Source organism: Ciconia boyciana, chromosome 9 (assembly GCF_034638445.1).
Source record: "Ciconia boyciana chromosome 9, ASM3463844v1, whole genome shotgun sequence".
NCBI lineage: Eukaryota > Metazoa > Chordata > Aves > Ciconiiformes > Ciconiidae > Ciconia > Ciconia boyciana.
This window is the reverse complement of record NC_132942.1, coordinates 20,162,423-20,182,734: the sequence shown is the minus strand read 5'-3', so window position 1 is coordinate 20,182,734 and position 20,312 is coordinate 20,162,423. Positions and strand designations below refer to the sequence as shown.

The 20,312-nt window shown below is 46.8% G+C and overlaps 1 protein-coding gene across 6 annotated transcripts in view; it reads left to right on the top strand.

The window, feature by feature from the left end:
• The window catches only part of SIL1 (SIL1 nucleotide exchange factor), a 100,904-nt gene that overhangs the window by 66,404 nt on the left and 14,188 nt on the right, over positions 1–20,312 (top strand). For 5 of the 6 annotated variants that reach the window (XM_072872751.1, XM_072872752.1, XM_072872753.1 and 2 more), the window contains one exon: positions 12,818–12,868. The exons of the other annotated variant lie outside the window; for it this stretch is intronic. In XM_072872751.1, coding sequence (XP_072728852.1) covers positions 12,818–12,868 — 51 coding nt within the window. The remainder of the gene's footprint in view (positions 1–12,817; positions 12,869–20,312) is intronic. 6 annotated transcript variants of the gene reach the window in all.

Below are 20,312 nucleotides of genomic sequence, written 5' to 3'. Positions count from 1 at the left end.
ATGTATTGTCTGAGAGTTCAGTTCCAAAATGTGAGGAATATTATGCCTGGTTTTTGGGTTTGCTTTTTTTTCCCCTTGCTGTGCTTAAGCTTTCTCAATAGACACCTACAAGCCAACTCGTCTGCTTTGTGCTATCTGCTTAATTTGTTTGTTCATACATTTTCTCAGCTTACTCCGTGCTCCATTTAAACTGCTGCAGGCATTTCAAGTACTTCACGCTAAGCATTTTCTGATGTCTTCTGTTTTTCTGAGGGGTTGTTCTTCATTTCCTTCACTCATGGTTGTTCCTAGGGGCCTCAGTTAGGCGGTAGGACTTTCCAGTAAATGCCCAGAGGTGCCACAGCTCACTGGGCTGTAGGGGCACGATCTGGTCTGTACTCTTGTGCCTGGGGCGATGGTCTGCTGCTCACCAAATGCGTCTGTGGCCACCTCCCAGGTCTCTTCAGCCAGGTTGGCTCAGGCAAGTGGTTTCAAGCCAGGCAAACCTTCCCAGAGGAAAATCAGGGCATGATCATAGCAGCTCCTCAGCCCAGCCTGGGAGGTCATTAACTCCTGGCATAGCTGAATCTCGAAGAGGGAGTTTGGCGTTGTCTGTAGGCAAGTTGTTTTATGCAGGAAAAAACCACTGGACGCTGAGCAGTCTCAAACGCGTTTGGGTCGCATCCAGAACTTTTCAACTCTTAAAAAATATCCAGGTCTTCTCTAGATTTGCGTTGTCTTTAACTCTGATTAGGTAGTGAAGCAGATAAGGGATGGAGCAACCAGCTGCATCACCCAAGCCTTGCCTGCACGCAGTCCGGCTGGAACCTGCCTCAGAGGTCTGGCTGTGCTGAAAACCGATTTGGGATAAAAGGGTTTTCAAGCAGACCAGCTTCTTGAGCCAATGGGCCAGGTGGCTGGCCAAAGATGTTGGATCAGCAAAGGCGGTAGGAGGAGAAGGTACAGGATTTCTCCCTCCTGATACTGTTCCTATTTATTTGGCCTAAACTGGACTTGAAAAGCAGCCTTAGCATAGGAGAGTTAGGTCCTCACGGCAAAGGGTCCCAGGGTCTAGGGTGCTGCCTGGGTGGATGCTGTCCTCCCAGCATCCATCTGCCTCTGTCTGTGAGCCTCTGCCATGGAAGAGGGTCATCTGGTAAGGAGGAAATCAAGATTTCATCTCTTGTTTCTCTTATATATCCTTCATTTTAGGCATTTGGGTTTTAATCACTGAGTCTGTGACCAAATCAAACATCGTTCCATCTGGTAGAGTTTTCTGAGCGGTGCCCTTATTGCAACTCTGCAACCTCATTACAGTCTTACTGTTTTTAAACCTTTAACAAAATGTTTTCCATTCAGCAGTTTGCAAAAGTAAACTTCATTTGAACAATTCTCAAGTGCTCTGATTGCAAATAAAAGTTAAATGCACTAACAAAAATAATTGGTAGGCGTGTGGGATTGTACATTTAGGTATCCATAATTCGCTAACAGTATATGCCAATACACAACATTATCTGGATTTTCAGTGATTGCATTAGCATAAAAGCATGTTAGCATTTATCCAGTGGTACTAACATTTAAATATATATAAGTATGAAATATTAAGATACAGCATTTTGGAAGCAAGTAAAACTACTGTCTGTAAAATGTTCTTGCATATTTTTGAAGGTACACTCTAGTATCGTCGGATGACAATCAGCATTTGCACCATTGAGTCCAAACATTGCAAAAATGTCAGTGTTTTATGCAAAGAGGAGCTATATTGAGCTAAAAAAGATTGCTGATGAGAGAAGTGTCTTCTGATGTCCTCTGAGCTATTTACAGGCAGCATCTTTGTTCGTAGCACAGCCAGGCCTCTGTGCAATTTGTATCTAGATGTTTCACAAGACTGGAAATGTTAGCCAGAAAGGATTATATTTGTGATTAAACCCTCAATTTTTACAAACTTTACCTCCAGGAAACGTTTTTCCACACCAATAATTTGAACGTTTTAATATTTTGTAATAAAAGGATTTTTGTAATCCGTTTAGAAAGGGAATAATAATTTATGTCAAATGCATTATTGAAGCTTTATCCCAAATGCTCCCCGTATGCTTAGAGGTGAATTAGAGGTGAGGATGGAGAGGAGCTAAGCCATGGTACCTTCAAGGCAAAGAGAAGCAGTTTGTATTTCATGGGGAGAGGGTAGAAAGTGCAAAAGGTGAGATTTCGGCATGGCCAGATTGGGGAGCCAGGAGGAAAGTCGCTTGTGCAGCTGCATTGAGAGATTTGTGGCATTTTGGCCAGTCCTTTAAAAACCCATGTGCTGTTCAAACTGGGTAGCCAGGGACAGGATTTCAAACTGATGGTCTGAGCTTGCATTTGCCGTATGTCCTAGCAGGATGCAGGACAGTCCCCAGCACAGCCTCTTCCAACAAGCCCAGCGCTACTGGGATCTTGCTGTTCCCTCTTTTGGCCCTGAGTTATAAAACAAATGTTACAGGACTTGGTAAAGACTTGGGAGTAAACTCATCACAGGTAATAACTCAAGCATCATCTTGTAGTAGCACTCAAGAGTTTCCTAGAGAAGGCTCGCATCAGGATATTGCTTGTCTTAACCATTTCCCATGAGATTAAACCCCTTAAACTATGAGTGTGCATCATGAACATCCCAATCACCATTATTCATGTTACCCGGCTCTGAGGCTTGTTTAGAGCTTGCACCATTTTGGCAAAGCAAGGAGAGGCATAAAACATGTATCTGCTTTTCAAGATAAGCCTAAAAGTAGAGCCCAGAGCGATGGGCTCCATTGCCTCCCTGCGCAGTGCTGTGCTGGGGTGTCTGAGCAGTGCTTAGCATCATGATGTCCAGCTGTTTTCAGTTCCACTTTCTCATCTTCTTTTCTTTGGGAGGAGGGATGGGGGAATGCTGCCTTCCCCGTCCCTGCTCTATCCATCAGTATTTCGGTGGTGTCCATTCTCCTAGGGTGCACAACTTCCATGTTTTGTCAGAGAAGCACCAGCTTCTTCAGGATGTCTTTGTCAAGAGGAAGAAGCTTCCACCAGATTTAACGATTTTGAATTAAGTCCAGCTTTGCAGTGAAACCGGTTGATGCTCACTGCTGTTAAGTAACATTAAGGCCCGAGCAATAAACCCAGGAAAAGTAAAATTAAAGACCTTGCTTCAATGCTGTCTTGTAAGGACATAAGAATTTCTGGGCAGCGAAATAAATCTAGTTAGCTTAACAAGCACTGTCCCTACCCATTTATTTCAAATCCATCTTCATGTTCGTCCCTTCCTCCTCCAGCTTCTCCTTTTACATCCCACAATCTTTGCCCATCTCTTTATCGATTTTTCACTGTTTTTTTCAGTGGCCCTGTTTGCCAATGCCGTGTGTTTGCCGCCTCCCAGACGTAGTAATTCTAGCTCAACTCCCTGCCCGCTTGTAATTTCTTGCTTTTTAGATTGTCTTTTCTATTTTTATTTGAGCTCCTGACTTGTGTGGAGCTATCAGCCTCACTGCACTTAATCTCAAATTAATTTGATTGGGTCACCTCAATTTTTTTCTGTAACAATAATGATCTCAACCTATTTAGCCTTTCCCCATTATGAATAACCTTAACAAAAACTGCAGTGCAGTATAAAACTATGTTTCATCATTATGGTTAATTACACAGAAGAATAAATCCCTAAATATTTTTCAGCATCTGAAATCTAACAAGAAAGTGTAATTAACAATTAAATAGTAAACTGCCATCCTTGTGCTCTCAGGAAGACAGAGAGAGCAGACCCTGTGAGAAAAATCTAGAATCCAAGGTTTGCTCCTGTTTTTGTTTTCATAAATGCTTTGGTAATTTAAATGCTGGGGAGATGCTGGTGTCTGGAACCTGGCAGGGTGCAGCAGCGGAGGGTCGGGTGCTCATCCCATGCCAAGTAGATTTTCCCCAAGTGCCTGCAACTGCTGGAGAGTTGACAAGGTGGGATGGACATCTTAGCCTAACCCTGTGGGACTGGTTTTAGGCTGAGGATGTTGTCACTTCTGTAAAGTGTGGGAATTCTGGAGTGAGTTACCCCATTCCAGGGTGTCTGGGTTGGGCTGGTGGTGCGAGAGGGGAGGACAAAGAGGTTAAGCAGTGAGGATGCAGGTTGCTGAAATTGGAGTGTCTGAAATTGGAGTGTTTGGCCTCACATCACACTTTGGCAGTGAGCAAACCTACACGATTCCCCCCCCAGCGCTGAGTACCACTGCATTTTATCAGTTATCACAGGGCTTAGCCTTGATGATGCAGGTGGTCTCTTCCTCATGTGTCCTTCACACGAGCGCTCCCAGAGCCTTGCAGGGTCTCGCTGGTCTCCTGCTACTCGCTGTTCTAAGACCTGCGTGCGGTGGCCTGCCCTGAAAACACAGCCCTGCAGGAGAGCTGGCACTGCCCAGGGACATGACCGGGGTTGGGAGTGCCAGGAAGCTGCTCTGGCGGTGCTCGGCCGCACCCTCTCTTTAGCAGGGAGGTTGGTGACACAACCTGCAGGAAAAACTCATCACAGCCAGGTCGTGCATTATATAAAACACATTGTTTCTGTCTGTTCTCATTTAGTAAATGCTCTCCGCTAAAGCATTTGAGTTGTTATGGTGGTTTCCATTTAAATATGCATTTGGACTGGTTTCACTTTCTGAAAAAAAAAAAAAAAAAAAACCAGCCCAAATTTGCTGTTTCTCAGTGTAGACCTGGTTTCATCGCTGGACTCAACGTGTATTCCTCTGTCTCTTCAGCCACTATTTATTCATCATCCATGTTCTCTGTTTATCCTTTTTACTACAGCCTGTGCACTTGGCTAATGGCTTCACAAGCTTCAAAGATTTTCACCTAACACCTACATTATTTTCCTGACCTGCTGTGACTTTCCTGTGTCGCGTGTTCTCCGCATTCTCTCCAAGTAATAGGTGCAAAACGCTCCACAAAGAAGAGGCATCTGCGTCTACTCTTTAATTGCGGTGTACAGGAGGCTGTAGCAGCCTGTTGTTACTGTGTTTCAGAAGGGAGGTTGAAAAAGTGCACTGAATAGAACAAAGCAGCAAAGAATGGGAGGAAGACGAACAATGAGAGCAGGAAATGCAGGATCCAGCCTCAATTATGTACCTGCTCCCAGCAGGGTTTGGGGTGGACAGAACTGACCCAGCGATTACGATTAAGGCTATTGTCTGAGCTTGTATAGGAGGATCCAGATCCCATCTCTTCCTTTGTAGGTCCTGCTGTGTGCACCCTCCTACCCCTTCCCTGATTGTGGTTTTTGTTGGATTTAATTGCTGGCAGGCTGTACGCAGCGAGCATGCAAAGGCAGATCCAGCCAGGTTTGCGGTGTGAATGGTAGTAGCAGAATCAGGCTTTCGGAGGGGTCTTGGGAGGCAGCCCTTAGTTCTTGTGGGGCGTCTTCTGGATTTAGCCACACTTACTCACCAGCCCTCTGTTGTTTCCCTACTCTTCCCCTTGTGCTGAGGAGAGGAAGGCAGAGCTGCTGGACCTGGAGCTTGCATAGGAGGTAAAATAACACAAGCCAGCAGCTGCAGGCTTTCACGGCATCTAAGGCTCACCCTTGCCTGTCCTGGTTGAAGAGGGATCAAGTCCCAGCACATGACCTTGTTCCCAGGTTGGCATCTTCCAGCCTACCTGTTCTCCCGATACAGTGTTTTGATAAGTTTTTCCTCATCTGTCTATTCATGTGCTTTAAGATTCATTGAAACAGTTGATTATTCATCTATGAAGGCTGTTCCTCAGGTCTTCCACCAGATTGCTGCCAACCTCAGCCCCTTGAAGGCTCTCGAAGTCTTTGAATGGGGTGATGTTCTGCAGAGAGAGAAAACAACAGCTTACTGGAAATTATCTTTTCCTGAAGAAACTCATCATCACTGTTGACTCCTTGCTCTTCCCTCAGGAGCTGACATTCTGTCTCTTCTTGTGAACTGGATTTTGATCTCTCTTTATTTTAGATTATCCTATTTCTGCTTAAAAGGAGATGCCCATCAGAGGTCCTTGGAGCTGCCTGGCATGTTTTGGAAGGGGATGACTCACTGGCTTGGCTGTCTCAGAAGCCGCACAGACTTCTGAGCCCTGCTGGTCAGGCCAGCAGTCTGTGGCCACGAGATGTCTCCAGGGAGCTGGACCGGTGGGCAGCCCCCTCCCCACGGGGTGGCTTGGAGTCATCGCGCAAGTTGGAGAACTTGTGGAGAACGGCACTGCATGAGACCTGAATAGATTTGAAAACTAATTTGCTGCTCAGAGCATCAATAGATGTATGTCACTTGTCCTTCCTGCTGCATTTAATGAGTTTCCAAGGTACTGTAGCCAGTTCCAGAAGGCAACCATCAAAGGATTGCGTCTTTGCTTCCATCAGAAGTATCTAGCTGTCCCTCCAGCACACTTCAGTTCTCACAGATTCTCTCTGTTTTTGTCCCTTATGAATTTAACATGGAGTGCATCATATAATTTATTGCAACCATCCTTTCCAGACTGTCTCTCCTTTTTTTTTTTCTTTTTTTTTTTAATGCCCTGAAAATAGGGGATGGGAAAGAGAAAGGATTCTTCCAGCAGTCAGATGGTGTTAGCTGGAGCCTAGGCGATATGTGGGTCATCATAAATGTCCTGTCATGCTGCTTCTCTCCACATTCATGACTCTCTCAGTTACTCTCTCCTGTTGCCCAGCTGTACCTATTCCCTTTGTTAATCATCCTGGAGCTGGCCTGTGCTTTGAGCATCCCTGCCTGTGTCAGTCTTGGCTATCACCCAAGTGGGACCGCATCTTCATGTGGGTGAAGAGTGAGTGAATGTGTTGGTGCTGCTGGACCGACAGTTGGGAGACAATGGGCACAGCCCCGCGGTGGCTGTTTCGAGGGTCACGTTGTTAATCCTTAGCTCCATCTGCCAACACCAATAATTAGGTCTGTTGCTTTGTATAAACCACTAGATCAACATAGGAATTGCCTTATTAAAGCAGACATCCAGGCCTGGCTAGTCAGAAAGCCCTTGTGGCTGGATTTTGTGGAGGTAGGAACAAAAAACCTGGGGTGGTAACGGTACAGTAACATGCAAATGAGATTTCCCTAAGCCTTAAGCAGCTAAAACCTGCCATACATGATGAACCACAAGGGTTCTTGGGTTTTTTCTCTCTTTCTGCCAGTGCACCAGAGAGGATTGAAAAGGGCTTCTGGATTCTGGTCCATGCCTGGTACAGCAGGGTGTCTGCTGCCAGAGTCCCTTTGGTCGGCGGCTGCACACACGAGTGTTTCTGATCTCCCTCTGCATGTTCCCCACCTCCCTTTGGAAGCAGATTGTGTTACATGTCCATACATACTCTGTCATAAAAGCCCATAAATATGATTTTAGTGTGTTTGCATGTCTTGCAACGAGCAGGAATTCACCTGAGTTGTTTTCCAAATTAATACCCTGCTGCTTTTACTTAACAAGATCTTTTTCCAAGCTGAGAATGGTAATGACTCTGAAATTTTCTTTTTAAAAAATGCATTTTCTTCTTGGGTACTTCATATTGAAATCTGTCTTGATTTCAGTTCAGCTAGTGTGTGAAAACACATGGTGAGGCATTATTAGTCCCTGAAGGAATAAAGACAGATGGAGCTCAAAATGGAATTGGCTTTATGATTAATTGAAACCTTCAAAAGTAGAATGGAGTCAGGGCTTGGTCCTACCCCATCAGTGTCTGGAGATCAATTCTGCTGGTGTGAATCTCCATAAGCGCAGGCTGAGGAGCTTCAGCAGGAGAAATATAGATGTCACTTGGTAGAGTCAGCCCTGGGTTGTCCCCTTCCAGGTGGGACCTGTTGCTGGAGGAGGGCACAGGGAGGACTGGCTGGTGGAGTGGTGAAAGCAGTGTGCGCGTTGGGGTGACGGGGAGGGGATCGAAGGGCGTATCAGGGCCCTTGGCGTGCGATGACATGCTTTAGTAATGAGCTGCTATTTCTGGCCTCCAGCTTCCCGCAGCTGTGCACGATGGCTCTTGTGTGACTGCCGCAATGGAGAGCGGAGCTGGGAGGGGGGGAATATTTTGAGGCATGTTCCAAAAAACTTGAGAACGGGAATGTGGAGGTGTGGAAGCAGTTTTGGGGGGCAGTGAGCTCAGGCTCCGCTCTGAGCTCCTGCTCCACGTGTGACCTGAGCAATTCCCTCAGGGGCTGTGGTTTCATATCCTTGTGAGACGTGGAGGGTGAACCTGCCTCTTGAAAGGGAGTAGTGGAGAAATACCAGGTGGTGTTATCTGCACTGGCTTTAGCATTAGTGGATGTTTCTGGAGTCTGTAGCCAAAGACCTTTAAAGCATTTCTAACATACCTGCTGGAAAGGAGAAAGAAAAGATGTTGCAGAAAGGTGATCTCTCCATTATGTTTTGGGAGCAAGTCCTCCACATGCAAGCTGGCCTTACAGCTCAGACCATGACCACACTTGCATAGGCAGCAAGTTCTGAGCAGCTACGGAGTTGGGGAGAAGCAGCAAGTGAAGGCAGAGGTGCTTTGCAAAGGCAAAACCAGATCAGTTATGGAGTTATGTCAGCACATCTGTCTGGAGAGAGTATGAAGGGGAGGGTGAAGTGCAATGGTGGCAGCCCCAGGAGATGGCCCAATTTTCCACCCTATGGCTCAGTGCTCACAACTGATCTTCCCTCTGTGCACGGGATTGTGCTGGCATGGGGCACACTTGCCAAAGAGAGGATTGTGGATGCCTCCACCTTAGCTAGCTGAATGAGGCAGAGGGGTCTAAAATAACTTGAAGAAGGATTTGGTGTAGAAAGTTGGTGTTGCCTATGGAGATCATGGTTTAAGGTATGCAAACTGGCCAAGGGGCCCATGCCAGTGAGCATGCTTGGCAGATCTGCACTCCCTGCACCCTTGTTGTAGCCTGAGAGCAGGGATACGTTGAACTCATCTTCCTGGGGCAAAATGGATGAGGAGCAGCATCCACGGGTGCATATCAGCTGGGAAGAAGGTACAGAGGGACACATCTCTTAAGTCCAGCCAGGACAGTCTTTTCACAGGTGCCAGCACCCCTTCCGGCAGTGCAGTAGCAGCACTTCCGAGTTAAGAATGTGACTCGGACCTTGCTAATTGTCCTAATGAGTGGGAGGGCTGCTGCAAATGAGCTGATACCGCAGATCAATGGGGAGCTGAGCAAACATGTGAAGCATCACGCCTGGCACCTCACAAAATATCCATTGTTCACTTATTTTGACAAGTGCAATTTGGTTTTTATTATCCCTGATGCACCCTAGCAGGGCAGCAAATTTGCCAGGGTGTATTTTGTTAAGGGAGGAAGGCTCTCTTAACAAAATGTGAGCTCTTTCTGCAGGACTTGGCCAGGAAATCTTAGAGAAATACTATAATACTTGTGGGATAACAAGGCTGCTGTGGATTTTCTTTTCTTTCCCTGGGGACTCAGGGGATTGCAGATCAGCGGATTGTGGATTAGTGGATCAGGAATTGGAAATGCATTTTTCATTCTTATGTTACACACTAATGAACTGACAAATTTAATTTCTTTAAATCCAGCTACTTCAGCTAGAATAAGTGAAGTTGTCTTCTGTCTCTTTTGGTAACTCAGGAGAGGCTGAATCGCAATGTCTCTGAGCGTCACATCATCCAAATTTCAGTTCTTTGTCTTTAGCATGTGGCTGTTACGAAAGTACAGTCTGTTTACAAGAAAGAGCTCACCATCCGTGGGTGGTCACCAAGCAGTGCGGTGGCATGCTTGTCGGAGTGTTGGGGGTAGTGCTACGGGGTGGGGCTGCAGCTCTCTGCTGGCCATGTGTTGCATTGTCAGTACAAGGAGGTGAACTCAACCCCAGCAGGCAGGCTGGTGGCTCCAGTTTCGGTGCCTGAGTCCCCTGGTAGGGACTCAGGTGTCCTGACCAGTTGCTCCTGGGCAGCCACCCTTTTAAAACCCAGTGCTGCAGCTCTGCTGAGTGTCTCCGCAGCACAGCACAGCATGCTTTCTTGGCTCCAGGTGTGAGATGTGCTTGGCTTACATCTAATACGTTTTTCATGCCCTTGGGCTTGATCCTGTGAATTAAGCTGAGGTCTTCCTCCCTCTTTTAGATCCCTCTGTGCAGAGGGAGCCCCCTCCACTGCAACGGGATGGGATTTGGGAAACGCTGGTGCCAGTGGACACACAGGCTGCAGCGGGCTCCACGTGCCTCTCCTTTAGCTGCAGTGTTCTTCAGGTCTTGCAGTATGCACCTCCCTACCCAAAACCTGTGCCAGGGATAACACAGAGCAGAAAAAGGCATGTCGTTAAAAGCCTAACGAACTGCACTGTGGGACCTGATCTGCAGGGGGAAATCAGCTCCATCATTACCCAGTTACTCTTCAGAGCTTTAAATGAGAGCTAAACATAAACGGCCTTCGCTTTCTGGAGCAGGCTTTATTCATTCACTTTGTGATGCTGCAAGTGGGTCTGAAACGCGGCCACCTCTCAACATGAACCGCCGGCTCCCCCGGCAGAGCTGTGGGCTGGTGCCTGCTGGGAGAGCCGCTCTTGCCTGCCGGGGCAGGCACAGCCCGCACCTTGCAGGAGGAGAGCACTGGGACATCAGTTACTCCCCTTGACTGATGAACTGATTTTGGGCTTTGCCCACAATATCTTGATTAACAATTAACATGATGGAGCTGGAAAATACATCTCATTTCTCCACCTGAACCCGACAGGTGAGGATATATGTTGCTTGGTTGATTGCTGTGCCTTGTTATAGCCTATTTATGATTGATTGAAAAGCAGAGGCTTTGTATGAAGAGAGACCTTTAATCTCCTGGCAGAGCTGAGTGCGTTTCCCTTCAGGAAGCGTTCCTTCTCTTCTACTTATCTCTAACCCCCACTTTAAACCTGAACCTGGCAGAGACCAGAAAGAAGGCAGGATCAAAGCAAAAATAATTGGGATTGCTGGCTTCTGTGGGCAGTCTGAGCCCGTTATTCCTACTTACTTACTAGTTATTCCTAAATAACTCTTGTAAGAGACAATTCAGCAGTTGCAGCATCTTCTTGATGAAAAGCACTCAAATGTAATAACCATGGCAACAGTTGCTGAGGGCCAGTGCAATGAGGGACCGAGATGTGCTCTCTAAAGGACAACGGGCCTAACTTTACTAACAAATGATGCTGTAATGCGCCAAGGAGATGATGTATGGTGAGCTTCGCGTGCTGGCTGTTGTCCTGGTGGGGACCTAGCCATATGCACTGTGCTAGGCATGCAGGTTGCACCAGTGCACCTAGTAATGAGCCACGCTTCATTAATGGTGGACATCTTCCCCTCTAGATGACAGGGGAGCTTGTAACCTGAAAGCCAGGGAAATCGTGGGGACACTCAATTGGGAGGGAGAGGCCAGAGAGGGAACCTCAGGAGGTGACACCACTTCTGATCCCAAAGTCATAGATGAGATTGATACCGCCTGTGTGCGCAGTCAACAGATTTCCCAGGGTTTGACTGCTCTGGGAAAGACCATGCCTTTCTGCTGTTGATTTTCACCTCAGCCTGATTGGTGTCGCAGACAGATATCAATAATAAATACTTGACACATCTAATTTCAGAGCTGCTTCTTTGTAAGCCCTCTTTAAGACCATGTTTGAAGCTGTACAGGAGAGGTGCCAGAAGCCATGTGGTGTTGCAAGTGGAGGAGTCGGTAAGAAATAGGGCATTTTGATTTGGAAGAGTTGGCCCTTGGTGCACGGCAGGGACCAGCTCAGCCAGTGGCACCTGGACTGAGCCTGGAGAGAGTTTGCTGCGAAGGTCTTTCATCCCTGGCTCATGTTCTCCTCTTGCCCAGGGGTCTTCTGAGTGCTCACAGTGTTAGGACAACCCTGGAAAGACCTCTGCAAATGCTCGGGTCTGAATCTCAGGTTGGGAGCACCTTAGGTTATGAGATCAAGGCATCTCAAATAGCTTTGTGGGGATCGTGTTATTTTTATCAGGCAATATTCTCTCTCTGTTGTCTTATTTAATTGGACATCTTATAAGCCTGAAAAGTGAGAGAAGGAAACTCTTTAATGTTCACCAGAAGAAAAAAGGAGCCTGCTGAAAGGCAGCATTTTTACAGATTTCCAAGAAGCAGGCAGTAAATACTCCACCTCTGCTTAATAATAATAATAGGCAGGCTAAGTATCTCTAAAAATATAAAATAACGTGGGCCTATTTGGAATAGTCAACATCCTTATCAGCCTGCTGCCATCTCTGCAAACAAGTTTCGCTAGAGATTCTGGGCATGATTTTCAATGGCTCAGAGCAGCTGTAGCTTCTTTGACTTCAGTGAAAAGTCTGAGTGCTTGGCACGGAGGCAAACCAAGCCTCTTCCTTTCTGCTTCAAATTGGGTCTTGATTCTAAGTGAGATGAATTTTCTCCTCCTGATAATTCTGTGCATCTGAAGTGATTACAGCTCCGCGTGAGTGCTCTTTTAGGAGATTTGAATGCAGCGTTTTCTTCCATCTTAAAAAGGTTCCTTCAAGCCTTATGATTTGGGGGGGGGGGGGGGGGGGAATCCTGGTGGAAACCATCACATCTTCCTATGCAGATTAGAGATTAAAACTTTTATTTTTATAAAATACATATGGGGGCTAAGTCGGAAAACTTCTGTTCAGGCGAGTGGGTTTTGGCTGGTGGCAATGTGCTGCTAAATTCTTATCTGGCAATGGAGAGGCAGAGCCAGTGAGTGGTATTATTTGGAGTTCTTGGAGAGTGAGCTTTAATGTTTGCTTAACTCCACTAAAAATAGACGCCACCCTCTTTTCCTAATAGGCGGCATTTGTCACACTTGATTCATTTCCTCTCCCAAACTGAGTTCCTTCATGAATATTCATCTCTACTCCCCAGGAATCTGCCTGTCCTCAGAAGTTGCACGCACGGCGACTGTGCAGTAACAATGTGAGTCAACCTTTCAAAGCTTACCGAATACCTGGCCCAATCCAGCAAAATGTTGTGATATCAACAGCTCTCACTGATTTCTGCCTTCTCTGTGAGCCGTGATTGCTTGTTATCCCTCTCGATGAGACCCTTAACGAGTCTCCCGTTCCTGTTGTCATAGCAGCACCACATCGCCCAGTATGGCAAAGTCTGTCACTGTTAATTGTGAGATGGGAGGATCAGTTTGGCAGTTTTTCTAGTGGGTATTAGGCCAAAGGGTCCCTTCTGAACTGTGATGAATACGGTTTCCTTCAGAAGATACTAAAACTTGGTAGTTACAGAAAATTTCTGAAGCGGGAAGCTTTACATAGTGAAGAGAGGGAGAGCAGTCCTTACAGAGCTCTTCCCATTCATGCTCAGCCACCGCTTAAAGCAGGAGAAAACCAACTAGAAATACCAAAGGAGAATATAAAACGGTTGATTTGTGGTTAAGGAAGTCTGTCGGTACCTCAGACCTTTTAACCATGGAGGTCCAAAGCATGTTGAAGGTCCCTGCTAGTGTCATGCTCCAAGTTGCTGCTGCAGTGGGAGAAATCTGCTGCTGCCTGGTGAGTGTGGAGGAAGCAAAGGGCTGATGTGATGCTGGAGGAACATGACACCAGCAAAGCTGCTGGACCATGGACCCTGAAGCCCTTGGCCAATGGGTGTATGAGGAGGTGTGCGTGGAAGGGCATCTGTAGGATCTTGTGATAGGTGACTGTGTGTTTCACTCAGCAGGGACCAAGGAGAAGACTTGATGCATTGCCTTTCAGGGCACTGGTATGGGTGACATGCTAATTTGCTGTGTGAAGGGGTGCTGGAAGTCACCCACACCTGTGTGGTGCCTTCCAGCACACCAGGCTGCAGGTCTGCTCCCTGACAGTCACTCCATCCTCACTCCATTTGCTCACTGTGTTAACACCTTTCAACCTTGCTAATTGTTAAAGCTATTCAAGGACTAAAATGGATAGTATCTCAGCAGGGCATTGTCTGCAGGGCTTGTGAGGACCACCCAGTGGGCGGACTTCTGTTGCCAGTGGGGTCTTTGCCATCAAGGAAGACCATGTTGATTTTCAGCTATGTGCTAGAAGAGTTTTATACGAGTTGCTCTGGTGGTGTGGGTGAGAAATATGCATAGCAGAAAGAATGATCTCACCACACCCCTTTCATCCTGCAAGTCCTAGAGCAGCCGCGTTGCCCTGTTGCAGTGAGACATAGCCATGGTTGGTTGAAGAGGGCAAAGAGAGGCAGCATGCTGTTTGCAGCTCGACTAGGAGTGATTTATCAGTGAGGATGCCATCGTTAACTGGTAGGACCTGTCCAAGACACCGGGTCAGTATCTCTGCTCTCACACGGAATAGCGCTGCGTGGTCATTTGCCCAGAAGTGGTAGGGCCAGTGGTTGTATGTCATCTCCAGGGATGACAGCTCATCTGCAGGCTTGCTGCTGGCTCAGCACAGAGGCAGGGAAGAAGGGCTGTCTGTAAACAATTTACTGTTTCCCGCATGCCGAGGGATGGGGATCAGCTGTGCTTGTTCCCAGAGACCTGAATACTCAGGGCAGATTTGTCCTCCGTGCCTGTCACTGGATTTATTCCAAAACTCTGAAATGTAGCCAAAATAATCTGTGACCTAAACGTAGGCATGAGTGGTGTTTTTATAGAATGAAAAAAGAAAAAAAAAATCCTTACCCCCCTCAGTCTCTCCCCCAAAATTATAAACTCCACTGACCAAGCTCTGCAAATGAGTTTTTGTTTTTTCATATGTGCAGTGAGGAGACAGATTTCTAAAGGCTGGTTTTCAGTTTTATAGGCGTTTATTATAGGCATGAATAATTGCTGGCACTGGGCTACCACTGCTGTTGTTTGCTCTTACTGTTAGGCCAATTACATATGTAAGCCCCTGATTTACAAGCAAAAGCAGAACTAAAGTAGCTTTGTGGCCTACATTTCAAGAATGAGTCACATGTCCGCAGTCAGCTGTAGGTCCCCAGATTTGTACTGTGAAACACGGCGGTCCATTGCCATAAATATGTGGACCCAGATTGTCCAAGGCATTATGCAACACGTGCTGTCACAGCGCAGTGTGAAGGACATAAACATAGATGAGCATTTGAGGACTGGGAACTCGCCCAGATGTTGAAGATTCGTGCTGCATTTGGGGAATTCAGAGAACGCACACAAAAAGAGAGAATTTGAACTAAACATATTGGTTCTGCAAGATGGACTTAAACAAAGCCTGTCCAAGTCCTGTTTCTGAACATGATAATCAGTTTGACTCCAACTCTTACTGTCCAGTGAGCCTTCCTGGGGGAAAAGAATAGATGACATCTATTGCTGAATTTCAAATTGATCAATTGACATCAAACTGAGAATTTTTTCTTGCTTTTGTACAATAGGCAGAAGAAGAGTGGGAAGGAAGGAGGTAGGTCAGTGTGACGACTGATTCTCCATGGTGTGATGGTTTCCAGGCAGCTGCTCAGACGGGTCACATCACCCACGATACCTGTTGACCTGGGCTCTGCATTGCCCAGCCTGGGGAATGTCTCACCTTGCTGTGCTGGTGCCACTTGATACCATCAGCTGTGGGGTAAGGCGAAGAGCCAACCCATACAGTGGGGGAGGATGAAGAGCTGTACTGATGCTCCTTGGGCTGGTGGCAAGCTGGTGTCCTTGCTGCTGGGGGGAGCAGAAAGGGAAGGATGTGAGTAAGGACAGAAGAAGGCAGGACGTTTGTGGATATGATCTCATCGTCACAAATCAGTAGTGGATATTGTCTGCGGGAGGTACTAGCAGCTCTGCCTGGGAAGGAGGCCAGTGTTTCACACTCCAGGGGATGGTCAAGGGAAGATGATGCACTCATGTCGTTAGTCATTAGCGCAGAGCAGGCGACTTCTCATCTCATAGGGTTTGTGTACTCAGCTGGAGGCCGTGGCAACCTCCTTTGTGTAAACAGCCCCAAATCAGTCTGACTGCTGTGTGCTGAGCTAATGGACATTGGCAAGCAGATGCTCTACACCAGCTCAGCGCAGGGTGCTCCCATGTGGGTTCACGAATGTCCATCCGGGCAGGAAGCATTGGTTTAGGACCATCTGTTTCTGAAATGATTTCCTTAAGCATCTACAGCTTCTGGAGGCAGACACAGCACTCCGTCACCCCTGGGGCAGGCGGACCACCTGGCAATGTGCGCCGTGCCCTTAGCAGACCCAACGGGCGGTGGCTTCCCTCTCTCCTCAGTACAAGGCAGATGGGAACGCAAACCCAGATTTGTTTACTAGGCTGCAATCGACTGGTGGGGTTTTACATCCCGGCAATTACTGGCAAGTCTTCTCTCCTCCGGCGCCTTCGCAGCACATGTGTGAACTTCTGGTTGTGTCACATTCCCATCCTCTCTTAACGAAGTCTAGCAGTGGGAAGTGATCATCACAACTAACATTTGCGTAGCGTATGTCTTTCCACAGTTCCAAAGCGTTGAATAAATTGAACCCCGCTTCCTCCTTCACCCTTCACATTCAAGCTGTTTCTGAATCCAGGCATCTCATCTTCCACAACCACTCAGCTCTCAGAGCTTTCTTCTGCCCTGGTGATTAAGCCCTTATCTACTGCCTCGCAGAACCTACTTCTGATGCCCGTATCACTGCTCTCCATTACAGAGACAGTGTTCATCTTGAGATCTTTCTGGCTTTTCCTAACCATTTCATTGCCAGGCTAAGTCTGTCCATTGCCTCTCTCCTCCACCATAGCAGATGAGGGCTTTTTCTCTTTGCCTTTAGGGTCATTAAAACTTAATTGCAATGTCAGCTTTCTTTGTCAAGGTATCGGTTCTCTCCATCTGTCAGTGATGTAGGACACACTGCTGAAATTCCCTTCTTCTTGCATAATTATCTTATTCCATTGAATCTTTTATGCAAAATGTTCCTTTCTGAATGCGCTTCCTCTCCTTGCTCCAGCCCTTTCTGAGCATCCAGTTTAGCTGTGGTACCTGCTGTGGCTTTGTTTCTTATATATGTATATGAATTCACTGCATTATTACCATATTTTATTAGCTAGCTTGGTCATTTTAACTTCTTGACAGCTTGATTCAGGCATTTGTAGGTGTTTCCTTCACCCTCTCTCTGAAGATGGGATCCACATCACCTAGCTTCAGTCTTCCTTCGCAAGTGTCCACCTGAGCTAACTATCCAGGCTCCATCTCCAACCAGGCGAGACAAACAAAAAGACCTCCAAAGAGAGCCTCCAAAAGACAAATCATCCCATCGTAAGACAGGAGTCAGACAGCCCCATCTCCCACGGGGCGAATCATCATTTCTGCTTACTGCTAGTGACCGTGAATTCCTCAGACACTTTTTAAAATAGATGCAGCCCCTTTTGGGTGAATCTAAAACCTTTGACTGTAGATTTGCCTTTCTGGATTAGCCTGGGCAAGTCCCATGGAAATACAGAAACAGTGTTTGGGTCTCCAGGGATGTGCAGACCACAGGTTGGAACATGAAGGAGCCTAGGCAGCTCGTCTGAGCTAGATGTCTGAATTTTAGGTGTCTAATGTTAAATGAGATGAATCTGACACTTAGAAAGGCTTGGGGAAATGTTTCCATCTTATTTTGTATTTAGAAAATATGAAGGTATATAGTGAATGTTTAAAAAACAACAGTAATAACAGTAATTATAGGTGGGTGCAATTTTCCTTTACCTTTTAACTGAAGCTGCTAGAAAAATTACTGCTGTGCTGATATTTGGCAGGGACACTGATGCGAGTACCCACTTGTTTCTGAAAAATGCTGTTGGATTTTTAATGACCAACAGCAGCACAACCTTGATTTTTAAATGTCATCCTAAATGTAGCAGTTCCAGCCTCCTCTGCCGTGGCATGTGGGTGTTTGAGTGGGGATGAATCAGAAAGCAGAAAGAATTGCTGGTGCTTCCTGTGACTCCCAAGTTTCCTTGAGGGCTTCCCACCCAGGAATTGGCTTGAATCGTCTGTGGGTTGCATTGCAGCATCACAGTCCCTGGTCCTGTGGTGGCATTCCTGCTGTCATTCTATTAATGCATGATTAAGTCACTTGATGCAGAATGAGTTTATTAGATTTCTCCAGGAGCTGGTGTTCCACAGGTCATGCTTTCTGTTTATGAAGACCAGATAAATAAAAAAAGGTTTCCCAGCTTTTGCAGATGCAGCTTTTCCATTCTCTGTCCGGCTGGAAGCATTCCCCAGGCTTTGCTTTTGGAGCTGAAATCTATGCTTGGCATTTGCAAGATGGTGATTTGCTTTTATAAATGGAGCAAAGTCTCGTTTTTGAATCATGACTCAGTGAAACAAATCTACTTTTCTAGTCTAAAATGATTCTAATAGCACTGTTAAACCCAGTGGGACTAGGAACAGCCAGAGTTTAAAACATGACATCACAGTGGGTGTGATTCTCCCTGTGATCCAGCATCTTCCCTTCCCTGTAGAGGAGTGTGGTGGGTTGAGATGAGGCTTGTAAGCAATGAGTGGATCGGTTGTTTAAGAGCAGTACCTTCCATTGTGGCACCTGGGGGTGCTCCAGGGCACATCCCATAAGCAAAATGGGTGGGAGATCATAGAAGAATTTGCTTGATGTAATGCACTGCCTTCCTCGGTTGAGGAACGCAGAGTTGCGAAACAGATGGCAGGGTTAAAATAGGACAGAGCATCACGGAGATGCTGCTGGAAGGGAGAGAAGTGAAGTGCCTGTTCTCACACTTCGCTTTGTGTCTCGTGGAAGAGCTGGAGAGTGCCTGTGCTCTACTGGCATTCCCAACAGGGACACACCAGGCAAAGGCTTTCTTTTTTTTATTTATAATATTAGCACTTGTCTTTAAAGAAAAATCAGCTCAAATGAGCAAGCAAACAAATAAAGCGAATAACAATCAAAGGTCTTACCCTCAGGCCATCTTTTAACATCTCTCAAGATTGTTAGTGGGATGCGTTGGATAGGCACTCACTGCCGCTGGAGAATATAAGCTGAAGTGTTAGGAGCCCAGTGGTTAGCACTTAGGCTTTCTTCCTGTGGTGCTTTCAGACAGCTTTTTGCAGTGTTTTCATGTTACCTAAGGTGTGTGGATAGGTTCTGTTGGAATATTTGAGTAACTTTGCATGCCTTGAATTATGCTCAGTGCGATATGGCAGATCTTGCAGGAATGCTTCCATACAAAGCTGTTCCACTGCGAGTTACTGTCGCAGAAGGGTCTTGTTCAGGGGTCCTGCAGCAGCAACAAAGAGCTAGGTGGGAACCTGGTTGCTCCTGAGTTTGCCACCATCCTAGGCCAGTTCAGTTTTGGAGCCAGGAGGGTGGAGGCGTGCAGAGAAAAGGAGTGTGAAGAAGGGGAGGAGCGGGGAGGCAGGAGTCCAGCACTCACACTTGCACCCTGGTGCAGCTGCCAATGCTCCTGGGAGTGCTTCGGTTTCCCTGTCTATAAATCAGGGGGTGCTTTGAAGTCTCTGTGATGAAAAACACTGGATGAGCTCAAGGATGTGGTATTAATCCTGCAATATTGTTCTTTCTCCTTGCTGTGTTGTGATTTTTGAAAAGAAATCAACACAATTTTTGTGGGCTATGGCTAAGATGGCATGGAAATAAATGAGTTCTGCTTGCACTTGTAGAGAATCGCTCGCTTTTTATTAATGCAGCCTCTGATGAAACAGACCCCATCCTTAGGCACCGATATGCATTTGACCTATGGTAAAATAACAGGCTTTCAGAAATGCGTAAGGAGTGTTTTGTAAGCATGGTACATATAGCCTTAAGGTTGATATCCCCCTCAAAATAAAGCATTAGCTTGGGTGACTGAGCAGTGGGGGGAGTTCCTGTAATGTCCTTCTCCACACACGATGGAGCGCTTGCTCATACCTACCTGGAAGGATCAGTCATTCAACATGTTGTGCTGGAAGAGAGCTCACACAGTTCCCTTGATCGTTGCAGATGGGGCATGAGTCACCAGTCCAGCCCTGAAATCACAGAGGGTTGACAAACCCTCCGGAGTGGACTGCACGGGCCCATCCTTCACCATCAGCAGAACAGAGAAGATGGGCTAGCCTTGATGATGCTGTTTCATACCCTTTCCTCTGCAGGCTCCTCAAGCTCCGTGCTGACAGGGTGATGGCAATAGCCCCAAGAATCCAAAAACCTTTGATTTTTAATCATAAAATGGTTTGTGGGTCTTTGATTAAACTCGTGGAAGCTGAGCTGGTATCTGAGGCTTGAGAGCTGTGCTCCTCCATTTGCCCTGGCATTGGTGGGAGCTTCAGGTGCACAACTCGCTCCAAAGCAGACCAGCGAGTCACCCGGCCGTCAGCAATTATGTTCACGTAGCTGGGGGGTATGTGCTGGCACCAAAATAAAGCTCAGTGCTGGCAAAGCTGAGGGTCAGGAGAAGAGAGGGTCTCTGGGGGTGTCCTCAGGAGCCTCA